Source organism: Perna viridis, chromosome 2 (genome assembly GCF_037379345.1).
Source record: "Perna viridis isolate PV_CMFRI_1.1 ecotype Kerala chromosome 2, ASM3737934v1, whole genome shotgun sequence".
Classification (NCBI taxonomy): domain Eukaryota; kingdom Metazoa; phylum Mollusca; class Bivalvia; order Mytilida; family Mytilidae; genus Perna; species Perna viridis.
In genome coordinates this window covers 20,316,452-20,330,594 of record NC_142446.1, presented here as the reverse complement: position 1 = coordinate 20,330,594, position 14,143 = coordinate 20,316,452, and the positions used below count along the sequence as shown (strand labels likewise).

The 14,143-nt window shown below is 32.5% G+C and overlaps 1 protein-coding gene across 1 annotated transcript in view; it reads right to left on the bottom strand.

Annotated features, from left to right (window-relative positions):
• The window catches only part of LOC148623994 (proteasome activator complex subunit 4-like), a 95,192-nt gene that overhangs the window by 72,085 nt on the left and 8,964 nt on the right, over positions 1-14,143 (bottom strand). The window contains exons 2-13 of the mRNA XM_088566393.1: positions 13,610-13,750; positions 12,861-12,977; positions 12,139-12,183; positions 6,901-7,050; positions 5,739-5,802; positions 5,338-5,412; positions 5,032-5,151; positions 4,714-4,803; positions 2,414-2,472; positions 1,958-2,164; positions 1,463-1,649; positions 852-941 (exon numbers count right to left, since the gene is read on the bottom strand). Coding sequence (XP_088422519.1) covers positions 852-941; positions 1,463-1,649; positions 1,958-2,164; positions 2,414-2,472; positions 4,714-4,803; positions 5,032-5,151; positions 5,338-5,412; positions 5,739-5,802; positions 6,901-7,050; positions 12,139-12,183; positions 12,861-12,977; positions 13,610-13,750 — 1,345 coding nt within the window. The remainder of the gene's footprint in view (positions 1-851; positions 942-1,462; positions 1,650-1,957; positions 2,165-2,413; positions 2,473-4,713; positions 4,804-5,031; positions 5,152-5,337; positions 5,413-5,738; positions 5,803-6,900; positions 7,051-12,138; positions 12,184-12,860; positions 12,978-13,609; positions 13,751-14,143) is intronic.

Here is a 14,143-nt window from a genome sequence, read left to right as displayed (position 1 = left end):
TTTCCTCTAAAGTGTGAAATATGGAGCTGTTTGATGAGGCTTCACTAAAAGGCTTTCAAAATATTATTATTCCAGAATAAGGTAAAGCTCACATGACAGTTCTTAAAGGGAAAGACCATCTTTGCATTAAGTATGATAAATAATACCCATGTAAACAAAAATAAATATCCTTTACTGCAAAATGTGCTTTTGTAAAATGCACAAGGCTATGCAAAATTTTAATCTTCAAAATATATGTAGACCGCCATCTTGAAGAACTCTTTTTATCTGAAGGACGATCATAAGCAGACTTTATTGATTTTTACAGATAGCTTCCAATTAGCTCGGTACAAATGTTTTATTGTACTGAACAATAATGGTATCTTCATAATTCTTGATCAAATACTGCACTACACGATAGTTCATTGTTTTCCGATCACAGTGGATCATTTTAAAATTGTTCAAGGATAAACCTAGATATTATCTGAACTTGGATTAGCATATGAGAAGGAGAGAAAAAATCCTTCAAAATATGATATGGCACTATTGCCTTAGTCAGTAGTAAAAACTGTTAATCAGGTAAATAAAAAAATTAAGGCCTATTATTAGTAAAAATGTAACACTTGATTTATTACAGAAAATAAATACTGAAATATGATACTACATATGTATTATACCAGGATAGGAAATTCACTCAAATTCCAGCCAGTCCTGAATACAATTTTTCAATATATTTATTATATGGCTATATAAATTTTTGCTAAAATTAGCCAGCCCTGCAAAAAAATAGCCAGTCTCGGGCTGGCGGACTGGCTACTATTTCTAACTCTGATTATACAGAAGTTTCATACAGTGATTCAGTAAGTACCCACATCAGACAGATCATTCCTAAGGTGAACAGCATCAGAACAGTCTACTATTGGCACTAATGTCACGAATGTAGATATCATCTGAAAAGTCACCTGTAAAATAAAAAGCAACATACAGCTTTGTGGCAGTGCCAAATATACAAAATAAATGTAGAGGAATGTTTTAAACATCATTTTTAAATGAAGAAAATGTTTAAGTTCAAAATGTTTAAAGTTGATTAAGACCACAAGAACTATAATGTCAGTAGTTCTACTGAGTGAAACACTCTACTAACAATACTATGAATGTTACAGAAAAAAAACCCTCTACATGGATTGTCTCCTTTTCACATGTTTCTGACATTTATCTCTCTTGCTGAATACACACCAACATATAATGCTTTAACTTAAAAAAATAGACTGATAGACAAACATGTTAAGGCAAATGGACAGGATGACTGATTTTACTCCATAACAGATAATTTTCCACAATAGAATAAGATTATCAAAATTAAATCAAATGAGAATCAGTTGAGAGAAGTCAATCAAAAACACCTTTAAAAATTGCCTTTAGAACTGCATTTATTTTTTTTTGGGATAACATCCATAGTATGGTATACAGATTACAAACTTACTAAGCACTTCTTGAAATCATTAGGGTCTATTCCTGGTAGAGCTAAGTTCAACAATGGTAGTACATGTGACCTTCCCTCTGGGTACCACTTCTGTCTGTCTAACATTGGACGAGCTACGGCAACTATACAAATCATACAGGCTATCAGTCTATGAGGTTCTGTTAAGGTCTCCATTGCTGGATACATTCTAAAAAATGAAAATTACTTCTGTATTAGCTTTAGTCATAGTCCTGAATTTTATATTAATAAGAAGTAACCATAAACAGAATTTTTTTACATCAAGATATGTAGGACACTGATAAATTAGTTGTAACAAGAGAATATATAATACAGAAAATGTCTAAATCATTTCTCAATAAGGGTAATAATAGTTCTTATAACTAATTTGAAAGTGTTTATTCAGATTCTGAAAAAAAATAATAAAAGCTTTAATAAAAAGCATATTTTACTGTCAAATCATATTTATATTTCAAACTTATCAGTAAGGACACAGACCTCTCTAGAAGATCAGGTACCACCAATTCTGGTCTGAGGTTAGATAGGTGTCTCAAAGCTATAGCTGAATCCTGACTGCCATATTTACTAAACATTGATACAAATATCACTGGTTTCATACTCTCTACAAACTTTGTGATATCATCTTCTGTCAATTTATCTTTGTCTTCAATTGGTGTTTGCCATGATTGTTTTTTATAACGTTCCCTGAAAAAATAAGAATTATAGCAAGCATAGCTCACAAAAGGATAAGCCAGTACTACACCTATGATATGCAATTATGCACATAATCTATAGAATTTTAATTTGAACCTGAAGTCCATAAATAAACCCAAAACTTAATAAAATGTATTACATAAATGAACACCAGATACACAAAGGTGAAAATCTAAGACGACTTAATTAATCAGTTGTTTGATATAAACATGAAAGATTATTTTCTTATCTCTCGCCTACCTGTGCAATCTTTTAACCAACAACTTTGGAAACCACATCAACAATCCACTCAATTTAATCTGTAAAAAAAAAAAAAGAAAAATTAATATGCAGTTATTGTGATAAAAGAACATGTGGAATATTTACTAATTTACATGTGATGAAAAATTTTCAGTTCAGCTAAATAAACAGGCATAAAAATTACTTACAACCTAAGAAGCTATATACCAAATTTGACATCAATACCATATATAGTAGCTGAGACTGATTTCTGACAGACAGAATGACAAAATGACAATATGAGAGAATAAATGGATTAATTGATACCAATACAACTGAATTGTTCAGTGGGGCATTAACGTATAATTAACAACTGCACTACAATCGCATGATAGGCACGTCATCTTATGAAAAACTATAAATATAAAATTAAAGAACCTTAGTGAGTGCACTCACATACTCCATGTGTCCCCATGTTGGATACTCAAGTAAATTTGTTTGTGAGAGAAATACATGTAGAAGGACCCGATAAAAAAAGGAATAAGAGTGTTTTTTTAGGCTTTAGACCTTTATCTTTTAACTAAATTCTGTTACTCAGAATGGTAGTTTTGAACTCCAGACTGTAATTTCTTTGAGTTTTAGTTAATCCAAAGTAAATATCATTGTAGCGGAACAAAACATACACTTGACCTGTAACTTATCATGGTGAACTTATATACCAAAAATCATGTCATAATCTGCAAGTGTTTAGAAAAAAAAGTAAGAAAAATCAGTTATTTCTGTCAATTTTGCTAAGCTCAAGGCAAGTAATTTTGGTAAAAATCATCGGAGTGGAACCATCAACAAACTTGTCCTGTAACTTATCATGTTGAATTTCTGTACCAAAAATCATGTCAATATCTGCAAGCGTTTAGAAAAATGTCTGGAAAACTGTTATTTCTGTGAATTTTGCTAAGTTCAAGGCCCGTAATTTCGGTAAAAATCATCAGAGCAGAATGAAACGTGAACTGGACCTGTAACATATCATGGTGAACTTATTTACCAAAAATCATGACAATATCTGCAAGTGTATAGAAAAAAAGTCTGGAAAACTGTTATTTTTATGAATTTTGCTGAGTTCAAGACCTGTGAAAAACTGAAATCCTATCATTAATCAAATTGTCATTTTAGTTAATTACAGATAATATTTAAGTCACAATCACAAATTAAATAGTTTTAATTTAACAGTATCGGATACTGATTGAAGTTGGAAAATGTTCAAAAGTCGGCATGATGAAAGCATGAAAGAAAATTTAATGTCAACAAATTATTGATGAAGAATCTCGAACTCGGACAGTTTTTTAAAAGCAAACCAACATTTTTAATATCAACAAGTCAACATAACCTTCCGCAAGCGAATGAAAAATATCCAAGACCTAACAAAACTTCGTAGGAAGTAAGCAATTTCTAATGATAAAGTTGAATTTGGATCAGCAACAAAAAAAATCCGGAAATCTACAAACTTCAATTTCTCGAACTCCTGATAACTCAAACAAATTTCAGTGGTCCCTTGGAGTTTCAGCTACTGAGGTTTGACTGTACTCAAGTTATTATCCATAAATCAGGAAAATGCCTACTACTAACCCCTTTTGGTACCTCATACCTAATAAGTTAAAGTCATAAGACAATACATCAATCCCAGCATTTCTTTTGTGGTATATCACCTTGTATTTCAATTTTAAAGAGATCGATACACTTTTCCTCAACTTAATGACAGAAATAATGAAAATGTTTGTTCCTGGCTCCTTTCAGTCCCCCATTCCTAAGCATTTAAGTCACAACCCCAGAAATCATTCCGGCCTTCTTTTTATGGTATGGCAACTTCTGGTACTATTCACTTTTAGTCAATTGTTGTCTGGACATCATAAAAATGCTAGTTCCTGGTATCTTTTTGGCCCCTAAATTCTTAACAGTTCAAATCACATCCTGCAAAATCAATCCTAGCCTTCCTTTTGTGTTATACCACCTTATGGTGTAATTTCATGAAGATCCATACATCTAATCTAGTTAATGACTGGAAACTGATTTGTCTATTGATGCCGGATGACAACAACAGTGCTAAACACAAAACAGCAGCATGATACCATAATACAAAATGTACAACATTTTAGTGGTCAAATATAAGAATATCTTTATACCAAGTATCACTTAACTATTTTCCCAAATACAGCTGTGATTTTTTAAGGATAGTTATTGTGAACATAGACTGTCACAATGTCTAAGAGCAAAATAAATACACAATTTCTAATTCAACTATTTCAAATTTTCAAATTATTACTTACATTCCACTTTCCAAGATTTGATGGATGATAAAAGGTCTGTAAAGTTTTGAACAGCTTGCTTACATGCTCCTGGACCTCTTTGTTTTTACCCTAGAATTTGAAAAGAAAAGAAATATCTGCATCTTATTCTCTTACTGCATGGATACTTTTAAACTTTTAACACTGTTTTTTTTTTTGTTTTTGTTTTGTTTTTTTTAACAGAGCAGTGACCAGTAATAATAACAATAAATTCTTCACTTTCCCCCCAAAATAGTATCAAGAAAAAAAATACCAATATGTTTCATGACGAAATTCCTAGGGGAAATGAATTATACCCACCATCATGGATACTATCCATGTTACAGTACTGTGAACATCATACACATTATTTGATCGTCCAATCTGAACTGACTGGGTACCTACTGGTAAATTAAAACTTCGCAAAAATCTGTTGAATATCTGAAATAAAGAAAAGATATTCCTGGGTAAATCAAATAGCTGGAAAAATTAAATGAATAATAAGTAAGCATACAACATTTTGTCAAAAAAAAAAAAAAAACACACAACTGTAAAAAGATAGAACTTCAAGGTTCTTTAGCATGATAATGTATTCTTCAGTGTTGATATAAGTAAGAATAATCATACCTTAGAAGTGTATGGTGACCAATCAATATAACCAATAGTGTCATGAGCAAGTCTAGCAAACAAATTTACCAAACTCTGAAAAAAGAGAAGTGACAGGCTTGCATGTTTAAGTGGAGGTATATAACACTTTGAAACATTAAAAGTTACAAGTATCAACCTACAAATACATTTAATTTCCAAATCATGTTGTCTTAAACGTTTTGCTTTGAATACAAACAAGAATCTTATTTAATGTTTTTGGTTTAAAGATAACCATTCATAAAAAAGAAGCACAGTCTAATGATTTCTGAGAAGATTTTTTTGTTAAATATTTATGGAAGAAAACTGATACCAAGAGATTGCATAAATATGAAAAAAACAAATTAAGCTAACAAAACTACCATTTATATTACTTAACTTACAGCTTCCCAGGGTGGTGTATTATGACAAGAATCCCAGAGTTCTAAAAACTCAGAAAACCACAGTCTAAAATCAGATAAAACAATATTTGTACCTATTAAATATAAAACAAAGAAGATGTTTAACTTCCGGTCTTCACCTCTTCTACCTAAAACAAATTAATGTCTGTGTTAAAGCAAATGATATGCCTGTCTAAAGTTTTTCAGGTTTGAAAGTCACATTACACAGAAACAAAAAATATGGCATTAATGGAACTATAAGTGATGATGAAAAAAGGGAGTAGCAAAATTTTAAAAAAATTGGATTTAAATGAAAAATGAACCAAACCTGTATATTATGGTACTAAACAACTGTGGAAAGTTTCAAATAAACTCACTGAAATGTTCACAAGTTGGGGGAGAGACAGACAGACATGCAACTTCTCAGAGAGTACCACATAATACCTTGCCAATTCATGTGGCAGGGTATAAAAAATTAACTAATTATAAATGATAGATCTTCCATTAAATCATTAAAATCTCTTTATCTGTTTTTAATTATAGTTCTACATGTAGACAGATAGAGGTATACCATAATAGGCTGTCAAAAAGAAGGGCAAATTCTAACAATAAAAAACAAATTAATTTTCAATATTACAAGTCTCAGTGGTTTCTATCAACTGTTAAATCAATTAAAGAGTACTTTTTGCACATTTTTGTCAAAGACAAAAAAAAGAGTCAAAAATGAGTAAGCCATTAAAATATTGGTTGCAATATTTCACCTTTCCAGTGATAAAGGGGGTTCACCCTTCGCTTTGAAGTCATTTGGCCACAAGCTCTAAACATGGAATTAATATGCATTACCCCTTATTAAAACTTAACTCAATAATGCTTCAATACAGTCATTCAATAAAACACATTATAAGCATCATTATATAGTTAATTATATTTTACGTCTTATTTCAATAGAGAAATCTGATGTACAAATCATGCAATAAATATCCCATTTCCAGAAACCAACTCACTGATTATATTACACTACCAAGGTTGGATAAAAAAGTCAAGTTTTTAATTCAGCAACATGCATTATAAAGAAATTCTCAGACATCTGAGCAACTATTTTTCCATGCAATTTTTATTACAAGAACATCTTTTTTAAGCATTTGAAACGGTGAAGAAAATTTACTTGTATCCTTTATCATGGAACTCTGGAGGTAGGTTTGTTGGCAGGAAAAACTCGAAGTAGTGCATGGCTTTAATGTGTGTAACATCAAATGGACAAAGAAGTGGTCTCCACTCATCAAGCATCTCTTGTGTTGCTTCAACAGGAAAATAGCTGAAATTGGAGAACATCTTCTATTGTATTAACCAACTTACTACAATATGTACAGAAATGCCCATCTTTTTTTTACTGAAAATTTCGACAACAGGTCATTATAAACCAGTAATTCTAAAAGCCAGTCATTACGAAATCACAGCCATGCATTACAAATTTAAAAACAAGGCATTAAAATGGGACTATTATGAACTAAATCAAAATGGTGTACATTTCTTACAATAAGTGACTATTTTTATTAAGTTTTTGAGTGTTGACAATCAATATGCACTTTTTTGGTTTAAATGTGTTATTAATCATAAATGCACACTTCACTTTGCACTAAAAGCGCAACTGTAATGTCTGCTTGAGCAGATGAAGGATGGATGACTGCCCAAACAAAAAGGGTAATCAATCCATGGTTACAATACAATGGTTATTACTAAAAATTATGTATGATTGTAAAATTTGTCAACAAAAGTATCAATGTACATGTATGGCTTTCTTCCATATTGGCCCTGTTACTTGTCCTTGGTATACCATAAATAATGGACTTTATGTCCTAAAATAAAGTTGGTTAATGAAATTACAGTAGAGTTCATGTATAATGAATATCAAGGGACTGTCTAAGTAAGTTTGTTATATGCATCATTAGTTACAACAGAAACTCAAATTTCAAAATTTTTCTTGTAATATATTTCACAATTGTTTTGTAATAAGTATTTATGATAAATAATGATCAATAAGAAATAAATATTTTTTCTGTTGCAGTTGTAGTTGTTTTTGGTAACTCTGATACTTTCTCTTGGGTTTGGACATATTTAGCATTGGACATTAAAAAAACTCTTCTTCCATAGAATAAAAAACAACTCTTAAATCGATAAAATTAAAATAAAAGCAAAACAAACCAAATAAGGTCAAAATTTCAATGCATATATAAACACACAAAATTGCACACTATAGAAGAAATGCAGTACATCAGCTAAAAAAGCAATGTAAAAAGAGTTCATCATTTAAAACAATACAATTTTACACTTTCAAAAAGTCTGCCACTGATTTCTGAACTAAAGAAGTGGCAATTGATCTTTGTAACAATGTCTCCATATCAGACAGGCTGTGAAATATCAGGATCTGGTACACTATTTTGCTGCAAACTTATGTTGTAACTCGGCTATCACGCTTAGTACATCACAGTCAGAGATCACAGGCTTTTCTGGAGTAGTGTCTAGATTTTTTTCCTGCTCATTGTCTTTTGGGTTAAGAATATCAGTAACAATCTCCTCTTAAGTGGGTGCTTCTGCTACAAGAATGTCGTTGTCAACCCTTGCATAAGCCTTGAAATCAACTGGTTCTAGTAAATCGTAGTAGCAGTCAGTTACTGAAGTGGAACATTATCATTGTCTACTGCATTAGTCTGCTCTACAAAACCGCCATGTTTGAAGCAGTTGCAAATTCAAGTCTGACTAACCAGTCTCCAGGCCTTTTGAATCATGAGTATTGCTGCGTAGACATCTACGGTAAATTGTGTGTTGTTTTTCGGGGCTGTCAATGAGTTTCTGTATGAGTAACCATTGGTAGTTTTGCTTGAAGTTCCATATGATACCTTGGTCCATTGATTGAATCTTTTGAAGTGTTTGGTGGCAGGAATATGAGTGTTACAGATTTTAACTTTCTGACATGAGGGTGTGCTGGACAGTTGTCAATATACAGAAGAATCTGGCGCTTTTGTCTTGTCATGGACCTGTCAAGTTCCCTCTTCCATTTCTCAAATACCATGCTTGTCATCCATGCTTTCTTGTTTGACTCATACTGGATGGGTAGACTCTTTACATTCTGCTTGAAGCATCCTAGGTTAACTTTCCTATCACTAGTGGTTTGAGTTTTTCTGTACCAGTCATGTTTGCAGTTATTGCAACAGAAAGTCTCTCTTTGTTGTTTTTACCACCGTGGAATGGTTCCCCCTTGAACTGTAGTGTTCTTTTTGGTAGTCCTGTCTCATCCATATTAGACATCTTCTGGGTCATAGTATCGCAGTAAGTTTGGTAAGGTGTTGTTGACATAATCATTTAATACTATTGGGTCTACTGTTGAACTATCTCCATTAATAGATCTGGACCTTATCCTTCTTTGTTGCTTGAACCTTTCCACCCAGTTGTGGTTTGTAGTGAAGTCTGTGTGTCGCAGTCTTACGGCAAATTTGTCTACTTCAGCTGCGAGAATTGGTCCGGATGTGCTGGTCACAAACACCTTTAAACCACTGGAACAACACTTCCTCGATGTCTTAGTGTAATGCAGTACACATTTTCTTTCGACTTGAACTTACATTTTAATATTGTACTGAGTGTACTGGGTGGAATTTTAAAGGTTTCAGCAATCTTGGACTTTGTCATTCTTATCTACTGCTTGGATGATCCGATACTTAGTATCGAGATTGATTGCCTTTCTCTTATGACTTGTCATACTGAAATTTTAATGGTGAAATTGTGAAGACCTTTAACTTTTAAATTATTGAGGGCTTGCAGTAATTATCACATTATTATTTGTATACTTGTAGCAGGAAAAAACTATCGTTTTTGATATTTTTACTGACAAACGTAATCATTAAAATCAAAAGTGATATAAGTTCCCAAGCTAGGATTTGCTTAGGCTAATTATGTCAATTGGCTTGGATGACTTCTATTTAGCGAAAAGTTAACATTAACTGATGACCTGTACTGTTATTTGATTAATATTTTGTTGAGTAATAAAATACAGGTAACAGAGATGAAAATAACTTTTCTTGAAAAAATCTGAAGATCTGGCCAGGGGTTTGGGGACTACCGTAAGCCCCCCAATCAGGGTCCAAGTGCACAGCAGCCCTGGTGGGGGCCCATGGGGCAAAGCCATGGAAAATCCAGAGATTCAGGTTTTTTAACCCATTTTTGACATGACACGAGTATGGTTTACAGTCATTTGCATTTATTTGAAAAAAAATGCCAACTACAGATTTTTTAAAAATTTATTATTGTCAAATCAAAGAACTTTGAGAAACAAGACAAAAATCGATCTCCTTCACCTCAAGATTGTCCTTTTACTCTAATATTTTCAATTTAAATGTTCGTTCCCTTTAACTTTTCTTTCAGAAAGGTTGTTGACCGATGAGGAACAATGTCAACTGGACCCTTTTCACAAATAACCCTATCGCCATCAGATAACAATATCTGTTTTTTAACCAGTTGGGACTGGTTCACAATTCAGTCATTACCAGAATCCAATAAGGGTATCCACTATGGATAAAAAGTTTGGAATGTTTACAAAAGCCTTGTAGGAATGTTGGAATAAAATATGCCAAGAATCATCCAGAAAACAGGTCGATTTTACTGACATAATTTTCTGGATGATTTTATTTAATCAGACACAACCAAGCGTTTTGAATGGGCTAACTAGGCAAAAACTAGTCAAAATATGACCTCATGCCCCCTAAAAAATGACAAAAATCGGCCCATAAAAGCAGAAATCTGTAGATCTTCAGAAAACTTTCATCCCTAAGGTATGATTAGTCAAGCCACGCCACAGGTGTTGATCTTATATTTGTATGTTCATCAACTGTGAAATTGGCGATTGATCAATTACCGTGAGTAGCAGATAACAGGTGCCAGATGTTTACATAACAATTAAAATGACCCTTCGTATTATCCGGACAAATTTCAGCAATAAATCTGTCACCGGGCCTTAAAAATACTTCGTTACCGTTATATCAGTGATTTCGCTATAGCAAATTTGTCATAACAATGACAAAATGCATTAGTTTTAAAAAACTGGGACTGGGGCATGGATCTGGAAATAGTAAAAATGCCAGTCATTGACCATCAAATTTTGCAAATGACTGATGACAATTTTCCAATATTGGACTTAAAAAAAATGTCAACCCTTAAAAATTAGTCTGCATGGTTTTATTAGTGTATGAACATCCTGTCTACCAGTCTTCTAATTGTTTATTGGAAATCAATTGACAGGTGTGTGTCAATTTTAGCCGATGTGCAGCCACCTGTGACTGTGATTTACCTTAACTGATTAGTTGATTGCATAATTGAATTAACGGTACACATGCAGCCTCACTGCCTATACAAATTAATTGAAGTAACTCGGAGAATCTTCATACATTTATTAATTAAGAAAAAAGATTGACAAGTCCACAATTTTCCCGCCAATCTTTCTGAGGTAACAAAAGCACATGGAACTGAAACTTCGAATCAGTCGTACATGTAGTTTTAACACTGAAGTCAACAGACCATTTAAATCAATAGACAAAATGTGTTCACAATTTTCTTTTATAAATAATCAACATTTTTTTTCATCACTCGAAAGTTTTTGCCTATGTGATGATCGGAGAGATACGATGTTTTGTTTACATATTGGAACGTCCAAGTGTGGTTGAAACCAAACTCGTTCACTCGCTCTGATATTTTGTAAAAGACAGAGTAAGTGATGAAATAACACACTTTCCAATATTCATCTTAAAGTAACTACATACAAAGTTTATTTTCGATCTGAGCATGTAAAAAGACTGAAAAAACATCAGCTGAAGTTTGATAAATAAAATGTCGGGCATTGACTGTCAACATTTCTGGACCCTTGGACTGGGGAATACATTTTAATTTGTTATAAGCCTGAATTCCTTATTAGCCTGTATGTTATAAGCAAACACTACTGAATCAATGTATGGCCTTCTCCATATTGGCCCTGTAACATGCACATGGTATTAATAGTGGCCTCGGATGGCTGTAATGGCCACTATTAATACCTCAGGCCAATTACAGGGCCAATATGGAAAAGACCATATATTATAATATTGCACTTGTAAAACTATACATAGCATGAAGAATCTTTGCTAATTAATAATTGACTATGCATCATATTTTTTCAGTCAATACCATTTTGCATGTCTCCTTAAAAATATTGCTTTTTATCAGAGAATGCCCAGATGCCAGTGCATGTTAAAGATATCTTCTTGTCTTCTATTATACTGTCATATGGTTAAAGGTAGGACATGTTAAAGTGTTTTCCCATTACTTTTTTTAATTTTCCTCCATGATATAATTTCTATATGTAAATTTACAAGTAACTTACATTCTGCACTGTTTAACTAAATTTTTTGTTACATTGTCTATATTGCTGAAATGTAAAATAATTCTACCATTACTGATGATTAAATACATGTATTGATGTTAAAAACAGTAACTACCTTACTCAAGATTCTAATAGTAATTTGACAATAAATTTTTGTTTAACTACATCCATTTACATGCATCTGCTTAAAAAGTACTCAGAAATAATCTACTGTCATGATCACTCATTCACTATTGCAAATGGAGTCAAACTTTGATACAAATAAGCTAATCACAATTATTGATATCTAATATAATATATTTATAAACAAATTCAAACAATGAACCATAACTGCAGAGTCATTTCATGTATAATAAAACACCTTCAACAGAAAAATAAGAACCAATGTCCAAGGCAGACAGAAAAAAAAATGACATTTTACTAGTGTCAAGAAATAGTTTTCAGCTGAATATGGTTGGTGTATTCATTTAAATCAAAATACAACATAACTAGACATGTTATACTAGGTATAGACACACTGGTACAGAATGATGACACCCACAGCATCTAACATCACTTACAACATATTCCCATATAAACCATATTAAACTATACACAAAATTTGAAATCAATCAATCCAATAGGAGTCGAGATAATAGAGAGGAAATTCGGATGGACAGACAAGCAAATCTAAAAAGTGATTCCAATATACCACCCACTCAATGAGTGTGAGTCTAATTTACCTTGGGAAAAGCTGCAAACCATGATGTTCATATGGCGAATAGGCTACATATTCAACAAGCTGATATAAAGGTCTCCAATGTAGCACAAGGTCTTCCCTGCTTAGTAATTCCCTTTTCCTACAAAAAAACCAGCAAAGATGTAATAAGAATAGAAGGGTCTCATTGATAAGTAAATCCGACTACAAAACCTTCCTTTGATAGTATGGCATCTTGAGGTAAAATTTCAAGGAGATCCCTCCACTTCACCCCAGACTTGACTTTTTATGAACAACTCGGTGGGTGTTTCTAAAAGCAGAGAACACTTACCTTACTGGTGCAACTGGTCCATGCTCCCAGTTTTTAATGGAGTCCGAGTTGCTCATTTACTTTTGTTACTTTGAATGTATTATTTTAGTTACTTTATGTTCTTTGATGTCTGTTTTCCATGTCTGGTCTTCCCATGTCAAATAAATTCATAGACTGTTTTTTCTTCGTCTCCTAAATAATATCCTTTTCAGTGACAGTACTTCATTACAATTTTTCACTATCTTGATTGGAATTATTTCCAATACTTTAATGCTAAAATTCAGAAACTCTTGTGATTTTTTATTGTCATTATTGAGACTCACTAGGTACAAATGTACATGTATCACACTTAACAAATGATTTAATGTGTACAAACAACTACAAAAGTCACTGTATTAGTAAAAATATTAAAACTTTTACTAATCTTCAGAAAATTGTCAATTTAATAAGTAGGGTCAACTTACTTGAGCAAATTAATCAGCTGAGCAGCAAACTTTTGTACTAATGAAACTTCAAGCTCTGGCATTACCACCAGTTCATACAGCAGGTGAATCAATGCCAGGTGGTCTTCTTTGGAAAACTTCATTCCATACAGCTTGATGTACCTGTAAAAGGCAAAATAAAATGAATGATACGAACAATTAAAGCTGATTGAGAGCACAGCTCAGATAGACTATCCCTAAAAAAATATTCCCCAATAATGTGCATCTACCCAAATACATGTTCATGAACTTGATATGAAAGGAACATATATTGATTTGATAGACCAATAGGTAAATCATCTCATTTTTGTATGAATAAAGTGTCATTACTCAAAAATTTTTAAATGAAAATTACCCTATTTTGGTATTAATAAAAAGCTTTGAAGAGTGCAGCATGTTATGACCCCAGCCTGTTGAACCCTGTATATTGGTACCAATGTGGACAAATTAAATGCTTGACACATGCTTAGAATGGTGGATTGACTAAGCAATTTTGACCCATTAATTTTCTTGGAT